This window comes from Colias eurytheme, chromosome 7 (genome assembly GCF_061535395.1).
Source record: "Colias eurytheme isolate Ceu_HAF_F1 chromosome 7, ilColEury1 Martin Lab GWU primary, whole genome shotgun sequence".
Taxonomy (NCBI): domain Eukaryota; kingdom Metazoa; phylum Arthropoda; class Insecta; order Lepidoptera; family Pieridae; genus Colias; species Colias eurytheme.
This window is the reverse complement of record NC_142986.1, coordinates 8,589,643-8,617,253: the sequence shown is the minus strand read 5'-3', so window position 1 is coordinate 8,617,253 and position 27,611 is coordinate 8,589,643. Positions and strand designations below refer to the sequence as shown.

At 30.6% G+C, this 27,611-nt stretch overlaps 1 protein-coding gene across 1 annotated transcript; it reads right to left on the bottom strand.

Moving 5' to 3' along the window:
* Positions 1 to 319: 319 nt before the first annotated feature.
* Ugt50B3 (UDP-glycosyltransferase family 50 member B3) lies at positions 320 to 27,611 on the bottom strand. The gene is made up of 7 exons (XM_090103584.1): positions 27,505 to 27,611; positions 20,951 to 21,089; positions 3,928 to 4,067; positions 3,446 to 3,629; positions 2,742 to 3,239; positions 1,879 to 2,107; positions 320 to 1,384 (listed from the first exon to the last, which is right to left on the bottom strand). The coding sequence occupies exons 2-7, from the start codon at positions 20,951 to 20,953 to the stop codon at positions 807 to 809; spliced, it is 1,632 nt and encodes a 543-aa protein (XP_089959710.1). The 5' UTR covers positions 20,954 to 21,089; positions 27,505 to 27,611; the 3' UTR covers positions 320 to 806.

The window sequence follows — 27,611 nt, the reverse complement described above, 5'->3', positions numbered from 1 at the left end:
TTTCTTTATTTCTCTTTTATTTCTGACCTTTTTTATACGTAGATAGGTGAACATTTGACCCCAGTCCCACCTGATGGAAAGTGGTGACAAGATCTAAGATGGTAAGTCACGTACTCCGCCTAGAAAGTGCCTGATAATTCGTCTCATCAATTTGTGTTACCTAATGCCTAAATAAATTAAAATAATATCTATAATTATTGCTCTTGTTTATTAAACACTTATTATATCTATAGTTGATATCTAATCCATAAGACTTATAACTATTTTTCGCAATTCCATATTATTGTCTCTTAAAAGCAGGAGAAGTAAAAGACAGATATTCTTCTCAAATTTTATTAATCTTAATTTAAATATATTTACATGTCAGGCGTAACACTAAAAACTTACATATCACATTTAATTGTACTTAACAATCTCAAAAAGCCAGTGTCCACGAAGAATATGAAACTCAAATAAATAAATGGAAACATACATGTCACAGAATATATACAAAAAAAAATATTTTAAATATATCATTATAGTAAAATAAATTCAAATCAAATTGTCAATTAGGAAAATCAAAAAATAAATATTGCTGTGGCCTACGTTACACGAGGCATAAGTGAAGTAATATTTTCTTCAAAATGAAATAGTCCCATGTCTAAAAATAAAAGTAACAGTTATAAAAACGTTCCAAATTAACATCATCATCATAAAACATTGAGAGAGTCTAGTTATAAAATTAAAAGTGATTTTCAACTTTGAAAATTATGTAGAAACAAGTGTGGACGCAGCTTTGCGGTAACTAACATTAAATTGACCCTGAATCACAACTTTTTCTTCGCTATCGAGTGGTCTATTAACTTCTTGGACCGTTTCACTAAATCGCTCGACTTGTCGATCAACTGATCCATACGTTTGCTCTGTACGTAGTCGACCAATTTGTTGAAACCCGACCGTAATACATACACTACAAGCACCGACACACTGATGAATAAGACAAAAAATGCTAAAGCAACATCGATCATGTAATATTGGAAAATGTTCAGATCTTTCGCGGGCGACAGCAGATGATATGCGCCCTTATGCCTTATTACGTATTCAGTCCAATAAATTGCTCTCTCCAGCGGCGATTCCTTTTGGTCCCTGAGCAATATCTGACGCTTTTTAACTTGCGTTCTGTATCTCGGTTCGTTGATCACTTCTTTGATGGCTTCGTAAAGTTTATCAGCTGTTAGATATTGAAGGTCTAATTTTTTAGCGTAACCGTCGACTTCTGCTTTGGCTGCGTTGGAATCATGGTCGCAGAAGACTGGCATGCTCACTATGGGCACTCCGTGATACACTGTCTCGAACATGCTTAGTAGTCCACCGTGTGTCACGAATGCCTTTATTTTTGGATGACCTGAAAATAAATAGTAATTATGAATTGATATAAAAGATAATCTAAAACCATTATTTATCTCTATAGAATTTATAAAAATGTACACATGCTTTTCTCATTATTATGGTGTCTTCTCTAATGTAAAATTTCTTGGGCCCTATGGCCTTGGTTAGGTTTAGTAAATTTGCATATTTATAACATGTTCTGATTGTGAGATTGTGCTGTCTTTATTACTATGGTCTAGTAATAACAAGTTGGCGTTATAATAATGTGAGTCTAACCGCTTTATATTCTTTGATGATCCTTATATATTTATGAAATAAATTAATTTAATGTTTTGAAAAGAACAACTAAAATGTATGCAGGATAGAGGAAACAGGGCAGACAAGGCATCTATCCTATAAAAATTACTTTCCACAGACTAAGCAATCATTTTGAACATAAAAACCGCTAATTGATATGCTAGTAGAGATATTAGTTGTACTAGTAGAGACTGTAATTTTAACACAGCTTACCAAGCAAATCCTGCTGAGGCAGCCACTTATACAGCCGCACATTTGACGGTATATCAGTCAAATTCTGTTCCGCATCCTGTTTCCACAGCACCCTTTGAGGAAGTCTTCCAAGAGCCTGAACGATCAGTCTATGTGCTGTAAGCGGCATATTGTCAGTACGAACTGACGAGCCCATGGATACGTAGACGAAACCTGCTTCACCTGCTCCGGTGATCCAGTCTTCTAAATCCTGGAATATTCGAGAAGCTTGAGCCTTTTAGACCGTGATAGGAACGTAATATAAATTAAGATGATAAGAAAGCTCTGGACTATTGTTATTAGGGTTGGAATTTAAAACAGTGGTTATATTTTTCGTTGTCTTTTCTTACTATTGTGTTTTGGACAGTAGCAAGAATGTTATTTAAACTTTCAGAATAATGAAATCTCCAGACTATCTTCTGTTTAATTCTTGTTAAATTCTGGTTAGGTCGTTAAATAAGGATTCGAAAAAAAAGTGTTAATATTGTAATATTCCTTGAATTTAGGTCTAAGTTCTAACTGTTCAGTTTTAGTTTTAGTTAGTTCGTTGTCGATACAGTTCCTAGAACGTGTTGTTTTTTTCCAATCCAATCTAAGTTTACTCTTCTTTCGTAGAATGTTCTCGAATACAAACAAGTTACAATTTTTACATTTTTATTTATTTAAATAAACATGTATTAATAATTAATTTACAGAAAAATAAAACAGAACTCGAGATAAATTTTATATGAGTGCCGCACTAAGCATTATCACTTAAAATACAAACAACCTCTTAGGCAAAATAAATGTCGTTTGAACTTTTTAAAAGGTATGAACATAATAATGAAATGTGTAACAAACCTTACCGCATTCAATTTCTTTGGCTCCCTGCAATGTATACAAGCGACTTCGGCCACGTTGGGCAAATATGGCCTTGGATAGGACACAGAATAATGTCCGTTCTGCAGAATGAAGCTGACATTTTTCCCCATATCGTAAACGTGAGGCATTTGCTGGCCAAAATGTTTTCTCAGAACTCCTTGCAGGATTGTAACGCTTACAGCGTGTCCAGCATACGCGCCGATATGCCAAAATGCATTTAATGCCCGATCAATAAAGTTCATATTATCCGTGAAGGATTTCGCGAAGATTGGTGTGACAGAAAATGGTGCTGGACTGCCGGATATGCTGGTTGGTCCGGAATAGAAGCCAACAGTGTTAATATACATGAAGGGGACTTTTTGCTTGTACACTAGGCCTAAAGCGCATTCCGGGTAAGCTCCATCCAAGATAATGAGGTCGTACTTCCTCCCTGATTTGAGGAGTGATTTTGTTTGGTAGTCGTTTAGGAAAGCATCGCAAGCCTGAAATAAATATTATTAAAAAGTTAACTTGTAAATGGTATTACTAGCTGACTTTGTAGCGTTTGTTTATGTATTTTTATGTATTTTTTTTCTCTGATATTTTCGAAGTTTTTTTACAAAATGATTAGACTATTCTTCAAAAAAAAAACACACGATTTAATTTTCATCCAATAATTTTTAATTACTTACTAATATGTAATACCTACCTCATAACCAAACCGTATGATATCCTTATACGGAAGCGGTTCCTCCCCCCTCATCTTGGCTCCCACCAGGTCCAACGCCATGTATCCCCTGATGAAGGACACCAAGCCAGCTGGAGCGATCTCCTCTAAACCCTCGAGGTGGAAGTCCGGTGGAAACGCACTGATTAACGTTATGTTGTGGCCTCTGAAATTTAACGATTGCAGGATAAGCTCTGTTTGATTATAGTCTGTAAACGTATGTGTTTTGTTATGATGATTTGATTTATGAAGCGAACTCTTCAACAATATTGATTTTTTTAAGAATCAACATAATTAATTACATTTATAAAGGACTTTAATGCTATAAAAATAAAAATACAATTTTCTACAATATTTTTAATTTAACTGCAATTGCTAGATTTCTGGATGAACGTCGTTTTCTTTAGAATTCTCGTATTATTTCAAATTCTTTATTTTCCACAAATTATTGAATATAAAGTCACCTTCTAATTAGCCCTCTGGCAAGCTCCCAAAAAGGTATTTTGTGAGACTTTGTACCGCCCATTGTTACCATTAGAATGTCGCTGCCACAGACCGACGCAGCCAGCAAAATCGGCAAGCACAATATAGGCCATCGCGACCCCTGAAAAAAAAATAAACATTAATTTATTGTTACCGCCGCGCTGTTAAAATTAAAAAAAAGCTTCCATTGTATAACATGTTATATTCAAGTATCAAAAACCTCATACTTCACTATTTCATTTCTACTGACTGGAAATTTCTACCTATTAATTAAATATTCTTAAGTTATTTTCCCAAGGGAGCAACATAAAAAGTAACGCCTACAAAAAAGGTGAGGCAAAAAGGCATCCATAAAGCTCTTTACATCTTTATACTCTACTAACGAGCATGTAAATTAGCAAGAACGACAAACATAGATTTCTTATGAAAACCGCGATTCAAGTTTTTTCAAGTAGGTAAGTAAACAAATTAACTCAATAATAAATTTTGAAATTATGTTCATTTGTATTTTGCCTCGAGTCGAGTATTATAATTTAAATCAGTATTTAGAATATTATAATACTTTATACAAAATACAAATATATACATGGCATAGATAAAAGTGTAGTTTTCTATTTAAATTTCCGTAAAACTCTTTAAAAAATTAGTATTGGAAGATAATATAGTTAACAAGTCCTTAATTTAATTACAATATTAGCATAGAAGATACGACAGAAATAAATCTAATACATTATATGAAGCCCTAATTTTAATCTCAAACCTTAATTGCCCCTTCGGAAGTCAGATCTCTTCACATTCATAAATTGTTTCCTAAGATCCTAATTCAACATTACCACAAAATCTCGGCAAAGCAGTCCATATAGTCTTGACCTTCAGGCTTCCTATAATATGGTAATTTTTCTCAATTCCTAAGTCGTGTATACGGTTATTCCCCGGGTTACAAATGTACCGTAAAAATGTCCCATTTACACGATAAGTGAATGATAAATGACTTACAGGGAAAAGTCAGTTAAGTGAAGAGGATAAATAATTAACTTTATTTGGGAACAAATAAGACTATTCATCACTATGACACTATATAGCGGAATAACAACAACAATGTTAAACAGATTAACACGTTTAGAAATCGGTAAACAATTTTATTTGGGAATATCTGCCCCCCTAGTCAAGTGGCTTTCTGTTAGCGTAGCGTTCAATAGAATAGACTACGAATGTATGAGATTGACGTAGGCTGTAGATAAACGTAGCTACAGGTTACGTCAATCTCATACATTCGTAGTCTATTCTATTGAACGCTACGCTAACAGAAAGCCACTTGACTAGGGGGTCTGTTCTGAATTATCTAAAGAATTATCCCATAGAGCTTTAGTACCTACTAGGAGTTCCTGAAAACAGTATCCCCACAGAGCATTGGCATTACTCCCATTAAATAAACCTAGTTACTCATCGATTAATTATTTACATATAGCAATGATCGTAGGAAAAGTTCGTGGGATCTAATTAATCCAGTCTGATACAGAGGAAGACGAAAGGAAATCATTTAGTGAATAAAAGCTCAGCTCCAGCCCAGATATGCAACAGTTAAAACATTTTATTTTCTAGATTTTATAGAATATAGTTTTAAGGGATAGTCTTATATAAATACAGTTTTCAATGTCAATTCCTGCTCTATCCCTTTATTAGTAATGACTCATTTTTATTCAGAAAATTAAACCAGAGTTTGAAACATAATAAAGTCTTGAAACGTATAGTCATAAAAATCCCAATTTATACTACTTTACTCTTATGTCAATTATTTACGTAATATTCAGAACTAAAAGCTGTGTCTGCTGATTTTACCATGGTTCGTAACCTACACACTACAAGAACGACACTTCCTTGAACTTTCGAAAATTAATATTTATGGCAGTAATTATTTAAGCAATAATATAATATAAAACTTTTTCTTAACAATATGTAATATTTTTTTAGTTTATAGTTTATAACGATTAACTGTAAGTTTTTATATAGGTACTTATTTATTTGTACATTGTATCGTCAAGATTTGATTTATTTTCTGTGATGTTTTGTAATAAGCTTGTTATTTAGATTTCTATGGTAATATAAGTATTAGAAATTTATTCAGAACAATTTTAAACCAAATTCATTCCAAATTCGATTGCATTTCGTTCATCTCGTTAATAACTCGAACTAAGGTATATATTTTATATTTAAATAATAAAAGTTATTGGATGTGAAAAGCAATTTATAACGAAGAAAAGGCAGTCCCTGCGGGTTGCTCGAGGTGATTGCGTCGTGTATGTTTGTTTATTCGATTACTTTTTGTTTTATATTAGAAAAAGAGCGTTTGTGCCGAGCTCACGTGTCAGAAGTGAAACTTTTTTGGCAAGATTCAAAGATACCGAAATCCTCGCCTTACTCCATGACGTGACGGTATTGCTATGAAGCGACCTTGAAATTTTAATCTCTACGCGCCTAAAGAAGTTTCACTTCAAAATGAACATAAAATCTTTTATGTAAAACAATTTTTAAACAGGTAAAATGTACTGATTCTACTACATTGGTGATTATTTAACTGAATTTTTTTCATCAATAAGTTTAAAAATAGAAAGAAAAAAAATTAAATTTGTATTGACAGTACATTTTCAATTAGGTAATTCCAATATTTATCTTCTTTTATATCCTCATAAACATCGTTACGGAATTATGAAAACATCCTGTTGATAATCCTATGAAAATCAAAATTTCATTAAATTGTTGTGAGATACATCATACAACCTAATTATAGTCAATCGTTTGTAATATCAATACTAAATTATTTACTTTATTAATACTTTGTTTACAAAAAATATTAAAAGAGAATTAATTACGATGTATTACGTAAACAAATGCGATTTATTTCTAATTCTAGATTCTAGAATTATCTGTGGACCTCAAATGTCAAACACGACACAGACCTTTACTTTTATAAACTGGGGTAATGATGTGAGAATTATTCTGCGTCTGTGCGGCTAAACGTCACCAAGGTCAACGTAATCAAAAGTTATGGTGTGTTTTGGCGGCAAAATGCCAAGTGATGGGTGATTGATTTGCTCAGCGTTTTCTTTCTATTGTGTAATTGTTTCTTATTGGCTTGTATTCTTTTTTAATGTCTTAAAATATGTTCTAATTTTTAATGTAGGTAGACCTTAATAAATGCGAGGTTTACCTAATGTTGTAGGTAATCATTTTATACACAGAAACACTAACCTTACATTTTTAATAGGATAAAAGGACTCTTCCTTTTTTATACTATTCTGTTTTCTATTCCTGTATTGTGTGGCCATTTTTTTAGTATTCTGTATTCTATTCTGTGCGGCCAAGATGATTCTATGACAGTAAAAAAATCAATTTAATTTATTTTTTACAAAAAATGCCTATAAAAATGAATCTTCCTCTCATATAAAAATATTATTTCAAGTGTACTAACATACAAAATCTACGCAATTCTATTGTTTTAGCATCAATCAAGTTTATTCAGTGCCGTGGGAATGAAAACCATTACTGACCTTCATTCTTCTATAAATGTTTTAATTTGAGCCTATCAAAATAGCATGTAAAATTATGCGCGTTTGATAAAAATGCTTCCATTTTCTTCACTTTTTTATTCACTTCGATGGTTATGGCAATAAAACGAATCGAAATTTTTATTTATTTACGTATTTTAGAAATGAACGTTAAATAATTTGTTAAATTTTGGGTTTATGTTTCGCAGAAGTATTTTAAATTTTTAGATGTTTGACCTATTTCTGGTGGAAAAATGGATTTTCTGGCGTTTTTAATAATAATAGAATGTAATTTGAACCGAACCTTTGTTTTCTAAGAACAATCGATTTTATAGTTTTATGAAAAGTAGAGTCAAATCTATAATTTTCTAATGTTCGAAAATGAGGTAATTAATTTAGATTTTCCAGAATTAGCGTAATATAACGATGAAATGTAAAACTAAATATCTAAGTCTCATGAAGCTTAAATATGCCTATAGTAAAAAAAAATTATGATAATAATTCAATAGGTATATTAAAACCTTAGAGCAAGACAATTCAATAAAATTATATACTTCATACAGTTTAAGTATTATTAAGGTCTTGGAAAGTTGCTAACCCCGGTTTGGGTTATTAAGTGAATATCATACGGAATCACCTTATTTTGGATATGGTTGATAACCTTGTATAGTGTAAGAGACAGGGGCATTTTACAGAGGTCTTATTTAATTATTTGCACGTGACATAAAATCTACAATGACATTTATTTATATTTTACAGAAATATAGTACAATGTATAAAAATTAACTTTTTGAATTCAATTGCATTCGATGCTTATACTTTCAACTAAGTAACTACCTATAGTTTATAAGCAAACAGCTAATATAAGTACCTAGGTATAAGGCTCAAATACGTCGTATAAAAATTGAGATTTTCACGTCTATTTAGTTTATTATTTTTGAAATGATTTATTTACATAGAAATCTAAATAATAAGACACAAAACGTTTATAAATTCTGATTAAGGTACTACGAGATTAAATAAACACGTGAGAGTAATCAAATTAGAGACTCAATGATTATTTGGATGAAACGAAAAGCACTAAATGTACTATAATACAATTATGGAATCTAGATCGTCCGTTTATTTCATTTAGAATTCTAAATTAATTTTCCAGCGAATAAATTTCTCTTGGGATAAGATTAATGACCCACAATTCCATGTTCATAAATTTGTGATAAACTTACATTTCAATCGACCGACTTTAAAAACAGAAGATTTCAATTTGAATGTATTTTATTTGGTTTGTTACTTTAGAACTTTCGACTGGGTGAACCGATTTTGATGATTCTTTTTTTTATTTGAAGGCGAGTACCATCCGGTTGGTCCAATTTAAATTTGGTTCTTAACTGACAACTTGTAGGCGGTTTAGTTTTTTTTTTTAATATGTCATTTAATTATTATACCTACCCGTTTTGTGTTAAAATAAAGATCATCTTTATTCACGTGAAAGTTAGAAGTTAGTTTATTTCTTATTATTTATATAACAGTGAAAGCAAAATTTTACCACATGTTAAATTATTATATTTTTTGCTAGCAACTTTAAGCGATTATGCTAAAACGACCTAGTTAATTTTGTCGACAAAACCATTAACTAAAAACTATATGGTTTTAAGTATTTTAAATGCCCATAATTGTATAAAATATACAGTATACACATAAAATGAACTAAAAGCAAAAAAAGTCATATCTTACGCTATAAAGGTAACAAGACTTATTGGAGTATAAATGTAAAATTAACGAAAAGGTTTATTTTTCACATTCACAAAAATATATCCTTGACGCTTCTAGAGTTGTTATTATAAGATAAAGTAATAATAAAGTGTTTAATATCACGTTTTACAAAAACTTGCACCAAGATATAAGAGTTTTTTTTTATGTTGGAAACGGGAATTACCTTATTCTATTCAAAGTTTTTATCACGATTTGAGTAGCTTCTCCTGTATGGTTTGTATGGTTTGTATGCTTGTATGTTTGGGTGTAACTAATTCATTTAGACTTAATTTTGATCGATATATTCTATAATGAATGTTACATATATCAATTTAGATTAGAAGCTTTTTAAATGATAAGATATACCTTATTTCTATGCAGTTTCACCTACTTGGTATTTTGTTTTGAAGAAATTCACTTATTATAATAGAGCCATTTTTAAATTGGCTCGACTTATAGGAATAATATTTTCTATACACACACACAGACAAAATAAGAAACATGCGCAATCACAATTAATAATTATATTCAAATATATAAGTATATATCAAGAAGCTTATATCTAATACACTGGAGATTGCACTATGACCATTAACTTGTCACAAGAAAATATAACCTTGAATGACGTCAGTGTTGTTTTTTGTCTCTTTCTGTGGGTGACCACACTGGTTTGTATATTCAGGATTTTTCGAAATAAGAAAAACTAAAAATCATGGTCTATAAATAATAACGACATATATTTTTAACAGTATTTATATATTACTGGTCAACTTACATGAATAATTATCATCTTTATAGGTACATACCATTTTAATTGGTAGAGAATGATAGTTTTAAATAACGCTTGATAACTTTTGATCTCATACTACGATTTTTTAATTAAAATGAGTGCTACATACATTAAAACATCGTTTTGGTTACTCAAGCTTCAGTCTAAAACTTTTCAATATTCCAAAGGGACTCTCCCTTCGCATCGCTTCTTGCATCGCTAGTGTTGATAACGATATTACAGTTCTCAAAAATTCGTATGTCTTTCAGGAGCTGTACTTACGGTTACTAATGGTTTCATGGTGGTTAATTATAATATAATTAAAATTACTTTAACAGTTGAGACGCAGTAACAAGAATGTGGTAAATAAAAAGGTATAGCACTTTTCAAAAGGTATTTTTTTTCTGGACCGTAATCCTCAAGCTTAAAATGCAAACTACATATTCTGGCATGTTGATAAATTTTACCCTTGATAGGCACTATGGACAGCCATTTATTTCTTTTTATTTCATTTTTGGAAAGCTGAAATACGTAAAACAAAAAAATATTAGGTTAAAAAGTATAAATTTCAATGTAAAAAAGAACAAACCACAATATGTGAGTGCAATACCGATGTCGTGTGTTGTTTCATTACTAGTATAAAAACTTTTAAAATGGTGTTCTAAATGTTCATCATAATATTGTTTAGCAATATATTATCGTCGCTATCCGTAAAAACCCATCATCATGGTTACCTTACTTGTTAAATTTGTTTGTTGAAAACTTGTTGAAAAATGATGAAAGTATTAGGAAAAGAACTTATTTAACATGATTGCTTAGTAAAATGATGATAAATTTGACGATTTTTGCCATTAAAATGATTCTAAACAGGTAAATGCATGAGTATTGAGGAATATTGTAAATAACGTAAATATACACTTGCCTGTGAAATTATAGGCCAGAATTTGGTGTCCAAAAACTTCTGCAATTTTTCACAATGCAATACATTATTAATATTCGGAAAATATTTATTAAATACGCAACAATATTAACTTAAATATTCGAAGCGACGCAATTTTTTTGACACTTATGTCATATTGTCAAAGTGAGAGTTGCTACAATTTTATTATGGTAACTACCCATAATCAGGGAATATCGCTTTTTAATAATTGGTTCAGATACTTATTTTATTTAGCATAAATAATAATTGTCTCATCCAACAATGCTTCTGAATGACGTTGTTGGCAATTTATCAACAAACTCATGTACAAAAACTAACCTTTTGCACAGAATATTACAGCATACATAGTAGCCTTGGGAAAACTTCGTATTAACAGTGGCAATACCAAGTTAGGTGTGAAAGTGATAGAACACAACAATTTTCTTGTTACACGTCAAATGTTCATACCGAAATCTCCAGTGTATAAGCTTCTTGGTATATATGAAAAAATGACAATAGGTAATCATAGTTCATTGGCATATAAATACACCAAACTGTCTGCCGGACAATTTTATGAGTAATTAATAAACCTAATTTATATGCAAATTCAAAACGGCCTTATCAAATACATAATTAGATTAATAAACTATTTTTAAATATTTAATGCTTACGTATCACCGTGCATATTAGTAGTTACACAATTTATTATTATAATATGAAACAAAATTTGTTTGCAACAAACTTAAAAACTACCCAAATAGATTTTCTTGTGGTTTTCACCAATAGAAAGATACACAATGGAATCAATTGCAATATTGCGCTTGTTTTTTTTTGTATTAAAATCGGTTATGTTTTAATTTTTAGGGATCAAATTAAAACGAGATAGTTATTTTAATATTAGAATTTTAAAGCTTTATAAGCAGTGGCGAAGTTTTAAACAGATGTATTATATAGTGCGTAGTTTTCATTTATATCCTAATAGATTTCCGCCCGCGGCTTCGCCCGCGTTTTCAAAGGAAAACCCGCATAGTTCCCGTTCCCGTAGGATTTCAGGGATAAAACCTATCCTATGTTATCCAAGTAATCCTCTATATGTGTGCTAAATTTCATTGTTATCGGTTTAGTAGTATTTGCGTGAAAGTGTAACAAATACACACACACATCCTCACAAACTTTCGCATTTATAATATTAGTTATATTCTATAAAGGCTCTATCTATAGGCTCTCCATAAAAGACAGATGCAGTTCTGCACGGTGATTATTTTTAAATCACTTCCCGTCCGTTCCTTTTCTTAGTCATGAATTATGACGCTAAAAACCACTACAATAGAAGTATCCTATTCACCCCTGTAAAGGACGGATTCTACACAAATTTAAATAATAATTCAATAATCTTCGCTTGTGTTCTGTTTGTAAACACAATTATCATATGAATAGCCTCGTGTAAGCGCACAATAGACGACATTATAACCATATTGGGCGGACCACCATAATAATAATACGAGTATAATAATATATAGTCGAGCCAATTTAATAGGCAACATTTGACGTCTATCAATTTTATCTTCGAAGAGAGGTAACCTGCTTAAAAACATCGATTAAAGTGAATTAATCGATACGGATTTGAAACATTTGTCAATCGAATTTATTAATTTATGATGATTTTTGTTCACAAGTAATCAATGCATTCGATTCTAGATGTCAGATCTCGATTTTTAGAGTAACATCTCTGGTATTTAAAAAGAAAAAAGGTTTATTGACACAAAATTGTAGCGACGTCAGTTCTTCAATTCAGAAATTTTTTATTATGTTTAGAATGGTTTATCAGTAAAATGAAATCTTAAAATTACTTGCATCGGTCATTATTATTATAAATATGTGATCGTAATTGAAAAAAGTTAAGCAAATGTGCAGTTCTAACAAAACGAAATATCATGTTATTCTATGTTGTCGTTACTAGGTTACGTTGTTGAATTTTGTTGAACTGTCAAATTTTGCCTATTAAAATGGCTCTACTATAGTAATAAATACGTAATACACGTCTTATAGGTATGGCTGTCACGTGTTGAATGAGGAACAAATTAACGTTTAGTTCAGGATCCATCGCCCATTTTTGCTCTTGATTACTATCAAGCTAATTTTCCGTGAGTAGCTTTATTTTGATGAGACGCCCAATAATTTCCTGTACGAAACTCTCGATTGTGGTAGCTAACAGAGGTAACAAGGATAAAATATTTTGATTTTATGGTTCTCAAATATTTCGAAAAACGATTTCATTACCACATAATATTATAATATCTACTATTACTCAGTATTTCTAATAAATTGTATGTAGAACGTATTAGACGTTATGCGCGAATTTTCGAAATCACATATATAAAAGCATAACCGACATAATCTGTTACGTTATGTTATGTAACCCGATTGTTATTAGGAAAAGATAACATATACGAAGCGTGCCCGTTTACCTTTCATTTCCGACTGTGGTACAATTTATGAGCTTTTTAGTACGAAAATATAATAAACTTTATTGACATAACTAGCTTTCCACCAGCGGCATCGCCCGCGCAGTCAAAGAAAAACCTGCATAGTTCCCGTTCCCGTGGGATTTCCGGGATAAAACCTATCCTATGTCCTTTCTCGGGTATCAAAATATCTCTATACCAAATTTCATGCAAATTGATTCAGTAGTTAAGGCGTGATTGAGTAACAGACAGACAGACAGAGTTACTTTCGCATTTATAATATTAGTATGGATAACACAGGTCAACATAACCATAAGGAATCCTTCGGCTCCTGAACTATATTAATACTGTATTATTGTAGACAATTTCATATCAACAATTTTTTTATATTTTTTTTAATCTGATGAGCATAATTAAGACGATAATCATTTATAAATATTAAAATATAAAAAAAAATAAACACATAATATATAAATTAATGATATATGAGTGTTTTTTATTCTAATATCTCGATTCCTGATCAAAGCTAGACAATAATTTGTGATTCAGAACATCAAAACTTGTCACATCAAATAGGAAACCCAATACCTATCTATCTATATATTTAAAAATGAAACCCGTTTTCCTTGATCACGGCATCACGCGTGAACGGGTGGACCGATTTCGATAATTAATTTTTTATTATATACCTTGAAGTACCACTATAGTTCTTATGTAGAGGAAACGTAAATATGTACCACGAGCGAAGTCGGGGCGGACCGCTAGTCACTATCACTACATAGTATAAAACAAAGTCGCTTTCCCTGTCCCTATGTCCCTATGTCCCTATGTCCCTTTGTACGCTTAAATCTTTGAAACTACGCAACGGATTTTGATGCGGTTTTTTTTAATAGATAGAGTGATTCAAGAGGAAGGTTTATATGTATAATAACATCCATTAAATAGTGGAGAAGTACTGTTATTTTTGAGGTTTCTAATGTGATGTCGTAAAAAATTACATTTTTTCCGCCTAAATTGCAAACGCAGGCTGAACCCTACGAGTTTTATCAAAATAATGTACTAAGTATTATACACATTGAAAAGGTCTACAGAAAAGTCCGCGATGGTATATGTCTATCTCTTATGGATAACCCACAATAACTTTTTTTTGTCATTTACTTTTTACGACAAATAATGGCTAATTTTCGATGTGATTTTAACCAATACAGCATTAATCCTTAACCAATTAAATACGTTGAATACATTGTTCATTTAATATAGATCTATATGGCCCTTTACACCGTATAATTTAAGTGAATATTTTCGAAGATATTACAGATTTAAAAATTGCGGGACGTAGCGTTTGCAGCGCTACAGGCCGGCCGCCCGGCTATCTATTTTATACCCGTGCGAAGCCGGAGCGGGACGCTAGTTAATGAATAAAATATAATGGCGACTTTTTTTAGCATAGAAACTCTATATTTATAACTCTACGTTTACAAATAAACCAAATCTTCAGCTATTATGAAATCCATTCTAACCACTACCTTTGTTCTCTAAAGTCAGTTAAAACGCTTCAGTCTGTATTTTATACTGTTTTCTACAAATTAAGGTTATAAGTACGATGTCCGAAGCTAACCGGTTAGATATAATATGATCTTTGCTTGGAAATACCTGGTTCTGAATACATATTTGATAACAAAGTACATTGACTTTAAGTACACATAGATATGCCTTTTTTGGATTTTGAATATGTTTTGTCAAAAGATATGATTGATTTTTTCCGATAATTGATATATTATTTAACTTCGTTTCCTCAGTTAGTTTCGTATAAAGCTTTATAATAAAATATGGGACCAAATAATTTATATAATATCTATACTAAAAAATATTATAAAGCTGAAGAGTTTGTTTGTTTAAACGCGCTAATCTTAGGAACTACTGGTCTGATTTGATAAATTATTTCGGTGTCAGATAGCCCATTTATCGAGGAAGGCTATACATTATATTATATATCATCACGCTAAGACTAACAGGAAAGGAGCACTGCAGTTAAAACTGCGCAACTAGTGTGCAAATAAAATAAATATCCAGGAACTTTCCCCATGAATCCTTGATATATTCATACACTGATTTAAGAATTTTACTAAGAACACTGATTTAAGATTTAAGAATTACTGATTTAAGAATTTCTACTCATTTCATTAAAGGTAAAGTCAGGGCTATATTGCTATAATGGCCCTTAAAATCCGCAATGAGCCATGATACTTGACACAATTCACAAAGAATGCAGTAATTATGTTGATTACGCGCCAAAAACCTTCAAGGCGGGAAAGAGAATTTTTAAATGCATGTGGTAACTAATCAGGAAGATAATCAATATGAGTATATTAAGGATATAATATCATACTTATATTTCAATATAAATAAATAAAAACGAATGGTCGGATGGAGGGATATATGTTTCTTAGTCAAGAAAGCCAAAACTCCTGAGGTGATATTGATGAAACTTTGCAGTTCTGTAACTTGTGTAACCATAATAAAAAAATACGCTATGTTAATACTACATTTTGTATCTGGTTTCGTTTTTTGAATGAAATTTAAAACCCACTTTCAAAGAAATTAAATATTTACAAAAAAAGAGAGCCTTAATTTCCTTCATTTTCACAACAAATACTTTTTGATATTTTAACTACTTCTAGATACAAAGGTAAAAATCTACTTACAGTATGAATTCCAATGTTGCAGCTGTTTGTGATTGTATTAAATTAAATGAGCATTTACTTGAGTTGTCCTTTGAGCCAAAATATTAATAAAACAATTAAACAAAATATACAAAGCGCGTAAGCGCCGGTAAGCGCTTATAAGTTAACAGCTTTCTTTCTGAATACCTACGGCCTAAGATGGTACACGCTTCCCCTGTCCACTCTACGCTTGAAAAGGATGAATTATTATTATATTATTATCTATGATATTATCTGTACCTATAGATAAACTAATTCATTTCCTCAAAGCGATATTAATCCGGAACAAATATTTGACTTCCACAAACTTTTGCTATTCTAGTGATGTGATGTTCATGGTATTCAAATTATCTTTGAATATTCAATATTTGATTATTCTAGCGTGAGTGACACCACGTGAATGTAGGAGGTAATGACTTCATTTACGATTAATTAAAATTATGTATATTAAAACTTGTGGTACAATGTTGAAAAAAATAAATTAAAGACAAAAATAGTACCTATTGGCTCCATTTTATAAAAAAGCTATTCAATTTTTTCTAACAACCTAATTTTTATTGAAATTAAAAAAGTTCTTAGTTACATGAATTTTATAGAGCCCGCAGTAATACTTCAATTTGCTAATTTTTGTATGTAAATTGAAAAACCCACCAAAAAAACTTAATGCAAAAAACCGGCATTTAACCCGAAGTAACTAGGTATATCTTCTACAAACTAATTTATAAATACATAATTTAATACCATTAATCTAAGGATTGTTTATTTTACAATGGAAAATGTTTTCAGGGTTTAATACGCAAATATGTTTATTTTTATGAAGTTGTATTTCATATAACTTTATAACAATACACCAGTGTTATTCTTCATAGCAAGCTAATGCTGATCTAAAGCTTGGTACACACTTAGCTTTGTTGTTATTTACTATTTTCCTTCGTATAAATTCAGCTTTAATTCGTTAAGCTAAATGAATATTGTGGAGTAAAGTTGCATTTTACGTATCACTTATTAGGTGAATCATCACTACATAGTATAAAACAAAGTCGCTTTCTTTATCCCTATGTAAGCTTAAATCTTTAAAACTACGCAACGCAATGCAGTTTTTTTAATAGATAGAGTGATTCAAGAGGAAGGTTTTAGTATATAATTTAATAGCTTTGACAAAGCGGGCAAAGTCGCGGGCTGAAAGCTAGTTATAAATAAATTGAACATGTCACTTTAATGTATCACAGTAGTGCTACCTAGTTAATATGTCTTGACTCTTGAATGTGGGTGATCAGTGTAAGTGTTCAACTGTACGCAGGAAATAGTTGTAGCTTTACCACGAATGCCATTAGATAACAAAAATTGTTCTCTGACCCCATAACATGCTACGAATTGATTACCATCCCTCGTTTTGGGAACGTCAATTAAAAAGAGGATCTTAGCTCTACCATCTATAATAGGTGATTTTTTACCAGATTTATAAATTGATATTTAACCAAACTGTCGAAGATACACAAATATTATGTAGATACATAATAAATAAATAATATTATTATGATTTTTAACTAAATAAAAAAATGACTTATCCCACTGTATACCAAGCTTTATTGTACTACAATCGTATTATTTTTACACAATTTGAATTTCATAAGAAAAGCAAACACGAGGATTGATGTTAAGGAAACAAATTACAATAATTTTAAAATAAATGTTTATTTACATTTTAGCCGTTGGAGAAAGCGTGAAACGATAATCTGGTTATTTTATTACCATAATATAGTATTATTATTTGAAAACATAAAATAAGACTTCCCTGAAATATATTTTGTTGAGCAAAATTGACTCAACTGCTATGAATTTAATATAAAAGCACATTATAGGTAAGTAGATATTTATTGGTTCTAATGTTATTAATATTATAATTTTATTAATGGCTGTTTTCTAATTTTCGTCATTTAGGGCTGATTTTTCAATGCTTGGATAAAACTTATTCGTCGAATCTTCTTCTTATATATAAAAATGAATCGCAAAATGTGTTGGTAAGCGCATAACTCGAGAACGGCTGAACCGATTTCGATAATTCTTTTTTATTATATTCCTTGAAGTACGAGGATGGTTCTTATGTAGAGAAAACGTAAACATGTACCACGGGCGAAGCCGGGGCGGACCGCTAGTTAAATATAAAAATGAATCGCAAAATGTGTTGGTAAGCGCATAACTCGAGAACGGCTAAACCGATTTCGATAATTCTTTTTTTGTTATATTCCTTGAAGTACGAGGATGGTTCTTATGTAGAGAAAACGTAAACATGTACCACGGGCGAAGCCGGGGCGGACCTCTAATTTAATATAAAAGCACATTATAAGTAGATATTTATTGGTTCTAATGTTATTAATAATAATTATGTTATTTATATTATAATTTTATTAATGGCTGTTTTCTAATTTTCGTCTTTTAGGGCCGATTTTTCAATGCTTGGATAAAACTTATTCGTCGAATAGTGTATAAAACTACCATTTTTAAAACGTAGGTATTCTATAATTGCCCGTACTTGACAGTTTACGTGACATTTTAATATTATCGTGTAATACTTTACTGGACGGATAAGTTTTATCCAAGCATTGAAAAATCGGCCCTAAGAAAGAATAAAGCTATCAGCAGAATCTTTTCTTTTTTTAACCACACCAAAATGATCAATTCTTTTGTATTCCGTTGGCGACTGTCTGTCAAAGAAGTAAATTTGAGCGCTTAACGATCCACGCTACATAATTTGCAACATACGTTATTAAGCTTGCTATAAATGAGGCGTTTGTAGACGTTATATATATTTTAAAAGCTTTGGAAACTAGGTACATATTGTTTATCTTCAAATTATCAACATAGTGTCGTTATATTTTGTAATCGACAAAAATAAGTTATAGTTCAGCAATGAGTCTCTCTCTCTTCAAAGTAATCTATGATAATTTTTATACAAATATCCGTAATACGGATTTTCTTGAAGTTCTCATTATGCATACAATGCGTTTTAAGCCTACAATTACTATTTTTACTTTACTACACTACAATTTCAGTAGATCAAGTTCATAGAGTGTTTTTATGTTGCTTAAAAAGCACTTATGCATCAACATGAAAAGTGAGTTATGAATTATCATTCAAAAATGTTAACACAATATACTCGTATAAAGGGTTAATTTTCATAAGAAAATTTTAAAATTGGAGTGAATTAGGTTTTTTTCTCAAAGCAAATTAAACTAAACGTATCGTACATAAACAGCCTAACCATTGTTTGAAACCCGACCATGACCGTCTAGATAGTGAGAGTAATTACACCACAGAACACTTTCCCTGCTTTATTGAAATCGAGCAAAATTACACCTTAAATTCAAAAGCAGAAGTCATAAAATACGTCACAGTAACATTACATAAAAGCTTTCATAAAGCACTGAAATTAGATCTAAAGGCTTAACAGGTTTGTGTTTTCCTTAACGTTTTTAAATTTACATATGGATTCAATTTTAATCAAAATAGTTATGTCATATTCAACTGACATTTATGAATATTTCTTGCATACAAAACGTGTTCAGGAATTTGTTTAGTATTAGTTATTAACAATTCTTGCTAGCATTTAAAAACAGTCGTAAATTTTAATTGTTAATTTAATATTGAATGCATCATTACCTACTCATAAGATATTAGCATATTTTAGCAATTTGCGACATGACTTATTTTTTCGACTTTTTTTTTCTTCTTAACCATAGACTAAATATTGCGCTTCAAATAAAAATATAGTGTTAAAAATCTCTCAGTGAAACGGATCTACAACATGTTACCCCATCCCTCTAGTTTTAATGGAAGCTTATTTTGTATTAACAATTAAACAAAATTTGGTTATAAGAATTATTGCACAAAAATACTTAATATGTTATCGTGGTAGAGCGAATGCATCTATAAATAAATCAAATCTGCCTTATATTGCAACATTAACATAAAAACTAAGCTGAAATAATATTATACAACAACATCATATATGTATTATTATAAAAATAATGGCAATATTCATTGCATAATCTATTCCACGCGCGCTCTACCCTGCTTTATGGTTAAACCACGGAAATGGTGATTCTGGGTCACTTAGTCTATGACGTTGTGCATATATTCATAGACTACAATATTTTCCCGCCCATTTTTCTGCGACGATAACATTCTATATACGGGCAAGTAAAGCACCTATTGTTGTCGCATAATATTGGTTGGATTAATGAGCAATTATTATTTTATGATAAGGAAATCTGTCATTAAAATTGAAATTGTCCTCTATCAAGGATAAACAAGACGTATACACACGATATATATTTGATAATGGTTATACGGAAAAATCATGCAAATCATATCCCGATTTTAATTATAAGTTATCGAATGCCTAAACAATCTCTGTTTTTTATTAATTCGCAAATGTATCGCTAATTTAAGTGTGAAAATTTAACAATAAGCAGATGGACGACAATATTTATTTCGCATTTAGAATACTAAGTTAAAGAATCTATTAGCGTGTTCTCATAATATTTGTTTAATCTATTTGAATCTATATAATTTCCAAAATAAGTCCGGTTTATTTATTAGTATGATATCACCACAGAGTATACACTATTTGCAGTGTAATGTCGTTGAACTGTATATACATACTCCTTATTCTACTAACCTTCTTCAAAACTTTTTAATTTAACCTATGTTAATGAAGCAAATATTAATTAGTTAAATTCTTATGCATATCATGATCAAATATTAATTAATTATTCACATATTTCCACTAAAAACTGACCAAACCTCTTTTCTTTTTTAATTTACATACCATTTTCAGTCCGAAGCACAAAAATTGTCACAACACTAAATCACTAGCACTAAATACGTTTGAATTCACTTAAAAGTATTCACTCCACAGACGAACGAAATAAAACCAATTGCTGCACTTCCTTCGTCACTGCTTTCGTCTGCAAAAAAAAAATATGATTTAGTGAAAGTGACAGTCGTTTGTGATGTTTTTACATCGAAACTATTTCGACAGCGTTTTGGCGCCAACTCTTGGCGAATTATTTTTGCAGGTTAAACGCTTTCTAGATGTTAAATGCTCGTTATAATTTAGAAATTGAAACTAAAAAATTCATTTTATAGTCTGAAATTAAAGTAAACTAATTTATAAAAATATAAAATTAAATTAAAAGAAATTCAAACATTTTGACACGTTGCTCTATCATCTACCTAATTCAGTTGTTAAATAATAACAAGAAATATAATTTAAATAAGTAATTGGCTAGTTATATACAGGAATTTAGATAGCGCATATGTACTTAAAAAAGGTGCGAAAAAAACTTTACGTCCGACTTTTTTTAAGGTTAGGTAGTTACGTTTTTAATGAAAATTTAAATTGATCCAATGTATGAAATGAAAACGAGCGCTTTGAATATCCAAATATACATAATAGTAGTTAGTGTCTGTGCTTAGAGAATTATTAAACTATCTGTAATTAATAGGTTTATCCTTAGGAGAGCATTATCAAGTTACATACCTACATCTTATATCAATATTGGTCCATTAGAATAGATTCCACGAAATACTATGTTTACTATAAGATATTTTATGACCTAGTCCGTATACCTACATATATTTATTACGTTAAAACTATATATATTCTTTTGAGCTGCGTAAGTAATTCATATTTATTTAATTAACCATTAAATGTACCTACCACACAAATCAAACATAATTACAAATATGCAAAGAAGGGATCAATATACTACATGGCGACCTTATCACTTATCAGCTATCCCTTCCAGGCTGCTCAAAATAAAGGATAAAGAGAAAGATTTTTAGTTACTCATAGTATGTACCTACATACTAATCACACCACGGCATGAAATATGGTGAGTATGAATAATTCAATGGAGTTGTATCACAAGCCTGCAATCTTTGGATAATAATTTTTAACGAGTGTAGCGAGCACATGGCAAATTTCCACTTCATATGACCTCGCGTAATTACATAATTGATTAAGCAAACTCCATCGGATTATACATACTGCATTTGTTGTGTAATCTCTTGCACGAAATTTTAATCTGTTTTTGGATATGTTGGATAAGTTATAAGTTTTTGATGTGAATAAAATTATAATAAAAAATTTCAAAAAAACGTAAAATCCCCGATCTATATTATAAACCCGAACTATATTACGATCGTTATATTAAGTAATAAGTACCTAATGATGGTAGAGCTAGGCTTAGTACCTATATAGTGTCTTATTTAAGAAAAAATAATGTGTGTGCCAAGCACACGTGTCAGAACTGAAACTTCAACGCGCCCAAAGAAGTTGCACTTCAAAAACTCTTAAAAAATGATTCCATGGTTCTATTAAACAATAAAGGACCAATGCTTCCTTGAAAAAAATTTAAACGAAATAAATTAAAATGAATTAAATAGGCTTTAAGCTCTGTCCACCAGACCGTTACCTACTAGATAATATAAAATACCATCATATTAGTACACAAGTACTAAGATAAATATTGTCTTATATTATAACTTAAGCTGCTTATACATACAACATAAACACTTGATTTGCTTATAATTTCTAACATTTCGTAAACTGGGTTAACATTAACCAAACAAATGCATATTGGTATCGACGTCTATACTAATACATAATATTATAGAATATGGAGAAATGGTTTCAGTTTTGACACAAATGGTATGATAATTTTTTGTTGCAATCTTTCTTGAAAAAAGACTCTTACCGTTGAAATAATTTTTACTTCGGTAGAAAACTTCAGCATGACCGGGTATCATAGGATGTTTTTTTTTTTATTTTTTTTTTACCAACCCGGAATAACTATGTCTTTTTATAATAAGTTTTATAAGCGTAAGCGAAGCAAAAAAATCCATACATCCTCAAATTAATACCAATCAAGAAGATTCTATAATAATATTACCTATAGCAGAAGGTATAAAATATAATATAGCGACAGTGTGACCTACGTATTCCCACGAATTGACACATGATTATGAGTATGATTTTCGGTAAACGTGGTGATATTTCATGTATCATTTCCGTGACGGGGCCAATGACCACTTCAGACCTTTTTGAAGCCTGTTTCAGCGACCAGACTTAAAACGTATAGGTAGACTACTTTCTTTTTTAATTCATCAAATAGAAAGAATAGGAAAGAATTTCTCATAATGATACTAGAAACGAGAAAATTTCATTGAAAACCTTCTAATATACCCTGGACCAAGCGACTCTATCTCCGTGAATTTTATACCTAAGTGGAAATGTAATTGAACGACACCTTTGTCAAAAGGCAGAATCAGGAGCAAAAATTTAGCTTATATTATAAAAAAAACAGCGAAATATTGTTGAAAACTGATGATAGCTCATTAAAATACAATTATGTGAACATCATGTAAATGGTAAACGTCTGACTAGCACCAATCATCGAAAGCAAACTTATGAGCCGTCAAATTGTGAAAGGTCACTCGGTAACGACGTGTAAACATAAAACAGCGCAACCAGCGTGACACACTGACACAGCTTGGATTACGTATTCATTCCACATGTTCACAAAATATGATGACCAGGAAATCAAGGGCCATAGTGGTATAGTTCACGGGTAAATGCCATTTAATAATCTATGTCATATCCTATACTTATAGTAGGAAGTAAATACATCTTTTATCTTCTTACCAATTCTTAACACAGTGGCCATATGGAAAATTATGTTAATTACTTGTGTTATAAACCACTAAAGCGGTTAAAATTCCACATTCAGATAGATGACCTAGGGTAATATAGAGGAGACTTGTCCAGTAATCAAATTGTTCCATTGTAAGGATGTACACAACTACCTACAGCTTTATCATCCTTTGAGTTATCACCGAAGCAAAATTTGTCTATTTGGCAAGTTTTAGTTCAATATTTTACTTGCTTAAATGTGTTCTGGCATACTCTTATTAATATTTTCTGCGACAGGGTTAGAGACAATTTAACAATAAGATTTTTAATGTACGGGGAATTTATATAAAATACTATCTATTTTATGTAACTAGATTGCATAGCAAATGTTGACCTGCCGGGAAACACTATCGTCATATAAAACGATTGAGCTATTTCAATCAAGTTCGATCGTAGTGAGCAGCACACCAAAATTTTACATAACTCATAATATATTATATTTAAAAGTAATTAAAGATCTCATTAAGGTAAGTAGATCATAGCTACTACGATAGGTATATCAAACATTAATTCTCAGAATGAACTGACGCAAGCAAATGATATTCGTGTGTGAAATATTTGCGACTATCTTGTGCAAGCTTAAAAGTCGCAAAACGAGCAAAAACTTGTCTTAGCTGTTGCCACAATCTTCTGGATAATCTGAATTTGCGTAAACTTGTAATCCTTTATTATATACGACACTTGATGAATTTTTTACATCGTTGACAAAAAGTTTCGCAAAATGTTTGGTAAGTACTTTAATGAACCGTCAAAGCCTTGTCCGTTAATAAATTTTTAAACGCTTTTGTCACTCTGTCCTCGACTGTTTTGCAGTTTTAAGTAATCTTTTATCTAGATGGTGAGATATGAATTTATATGCGCTGCAATTAAGTAATATCTTCATAAGATTTGGCGACATTGACACAAAATATTTTTTACATTATACAAAAATAAATTAAACGTTCACAAATTCTTCCGTAGTTAACATAAACATGTTAATTGTTTACGTGCATATTGCACAATTCACTTAATTTTTTTTTTTTTGTTTTTTAACTTGGAAACAAAAATTCCATACATTTCACACAATCCTTTATTAAAACACATTCTTCTATCCATTATTGTATCTATTCTGATATCAATTCTTACAAAAAAAAGTAAATATTGCCAAATAAAAATATACACGCACATACTTATGTGGTCAACCTTATGGAAAAATTGATCCAGATTTGATTGCATTGCAACAGTAATAGAGAATACGAAATATTGAGGTCTCTGACCTCTACATATTTGAAACACGAAACAACTTTAATATCAAAACAAATCTAATAAGATTTATTTAAGGATTTGTTTGATATTAAAGTTGTTATATTTTTTTTATTGACAATAGGGAAGCGCTTTACCAGAATCTCACCTGATGTTAAGCTAAGATGTGGTCTAAGAAGAATTGTGCTATATCCTGCGAAAAGACACCTTTTCTTCCACATAACCTTACTTATATGTTACTCTTCCTACTATTATAATTATATATGTATGTATGTTTATCAGCCATCTGGTTTCCATAACACAAGCGAAAGCTTAGTATGGGATCAGATCGTGCCGTGTGTGAAAATGTCCTGGAATATTTATTTATTTATTGTAACGAGATCCAACTCTCTTGATAAACTACGAAATGTAACAAAATCTGCGTATTATTCTCCAGTAATTATATAAATAGTGGAACATTCACGTAACAAGCGATGGTGTAGTCAGTGAAACCAGTTTGTACACAAACATCAATTTCCTACTTTTTCCTAGGGTACTGGAGCGTTGGATTACGTAACTTTTATCTGCTTTATTTTCCTATATTTAGCTCATTACAATGTTCATTGCGATTTAATATTGCACTGATTAGATAATTGTTTTAATTAATTATAACACTCTTTGTATAACGTCTATTACTTTACTATTTTTATTTTATTGGTGTTGTAAGATAAAAGATAGCAAGTGATGTTATTTAATAGTGTTAAATTAAGTTATAGATAATCATCTTACTTAAGAGTTTGAAACAAAATCCATACTAATATTATAAATGCGAAAGTAACTCTGTCTGTCTGTCTGTTACTCAATCACGCCTAAACTACTGAACCAATTTTCATGAAATTTGGTATGGAGATATTTTGATACCCGACAAAGGACATAGGCTACTTTTTATCCCTGGAAAATGACGCAATCCCGGAAATCCCACGGGAACGGGAACTATGCGGGTTTTTCTTTGACTGCGCGGGCGAAGCCGCGGGCGGAAACCAGTATAAAATATAGACGACTATCTAAAATATAAGATTATGATCTATTTCCACATTTATTTTTATTTTTATTTCCATTATATTATAAGCTAAACGATATTTTTATTTCCCTATTTTCCTACTAATTGTACCTATCTCACAATCTAATGTTACCTCATGCAATTATCATTACACCGTATTAAAAATAAAGTTTAAACTGTTTACGAACAACTCAGAAACAGCTTTTAAAAGCTTCCATTTACGCGTGATCTGACCGCAAACTATCAAGGTTACTTTCAAACTTAACCGAGGATATTGGGATTATTTTGTCAATCACGTGAAATTGTTTAGGTATATTTATCAATTTATTATTAATATCAATTTAATATCGTAATTAACAAGCCCCTGAATAGTGTTAAAACTCTATACGATAATTGTCGGATCCAAATTGTAATTTATTTGCCAAAAACATGAACTTGATTTGTTACAATTTTGTTTGTATATATTTATATACAATAATATGTATTTACATAGTATCATAGATTTTTTTTGCATGTTGTGTATTTTCTAAATTTTAAGTATTTATTGTTAGTTTCAAAACTCAAAAACATTTTTAGCATTCGAAGTTGCAACTAGAGCAAAGAAGTTGGAGCAGAGTTAAATTTAATTTTGAGCGAAAATTGTTATGTATATAATATATAGTATTTTAAAAGTTCGATGTACATCTAAAAGAGTTATTTTCAATGCTTACCAAAGTTAGTCACCAATTATAGCACTGACAAAACCAAAATCTACTTTTGAATTCAATTTAAACTATGAGCTGTTAACGATAGAATTTATAAATAATAAAGTTCGAAAACTAGGTATTTCTTTTATCAATTGAAGATATCTAATGAATAAATTAAAAAGCTAAAAAAATTAAATGTTTTAAAATTTATTTTACACGTGCCTTAAATTCATCAGTTTCACAAGTTACTTAATAAAGTATTGATTGCAAAAACCGATAGGTTGTAGAATTGAACCTAAATATTATGAAATTTAGTTCTTAGGCCATTGCTAGATTTTTACTTCACAGTATTGACTCACCGTTAAACTGTGGTTTGGCGCAATTTTATTGCTTTTTATTGTATTTATTATTTCACAAAACATTGCGAATTTTCTTACAAAAGTTCGACTATAACTTATTGTTAAAAAAAAACTATTGGCTTGAAATACCTTTACATAAAATGCTAAAGTGCCACATATATGTAAGTTAAATAATATTTTTTTTTTTTTTTTTTATAAATTAAAACTTAATTTTCATAAACTTTTACACATCAATTATACACTATTCCATCCGATTAAAAAATCACACCACCACGAAAATAAAAATTAAAAACAACTTACAAATAATAAAGGTAAGTATATCCATACACAAACCGATTAACAAATTAAGCGCGTGCGCATACCGCGCTGTATCGAAACTGACAACCCTACCACTGCCTTCTCTCACC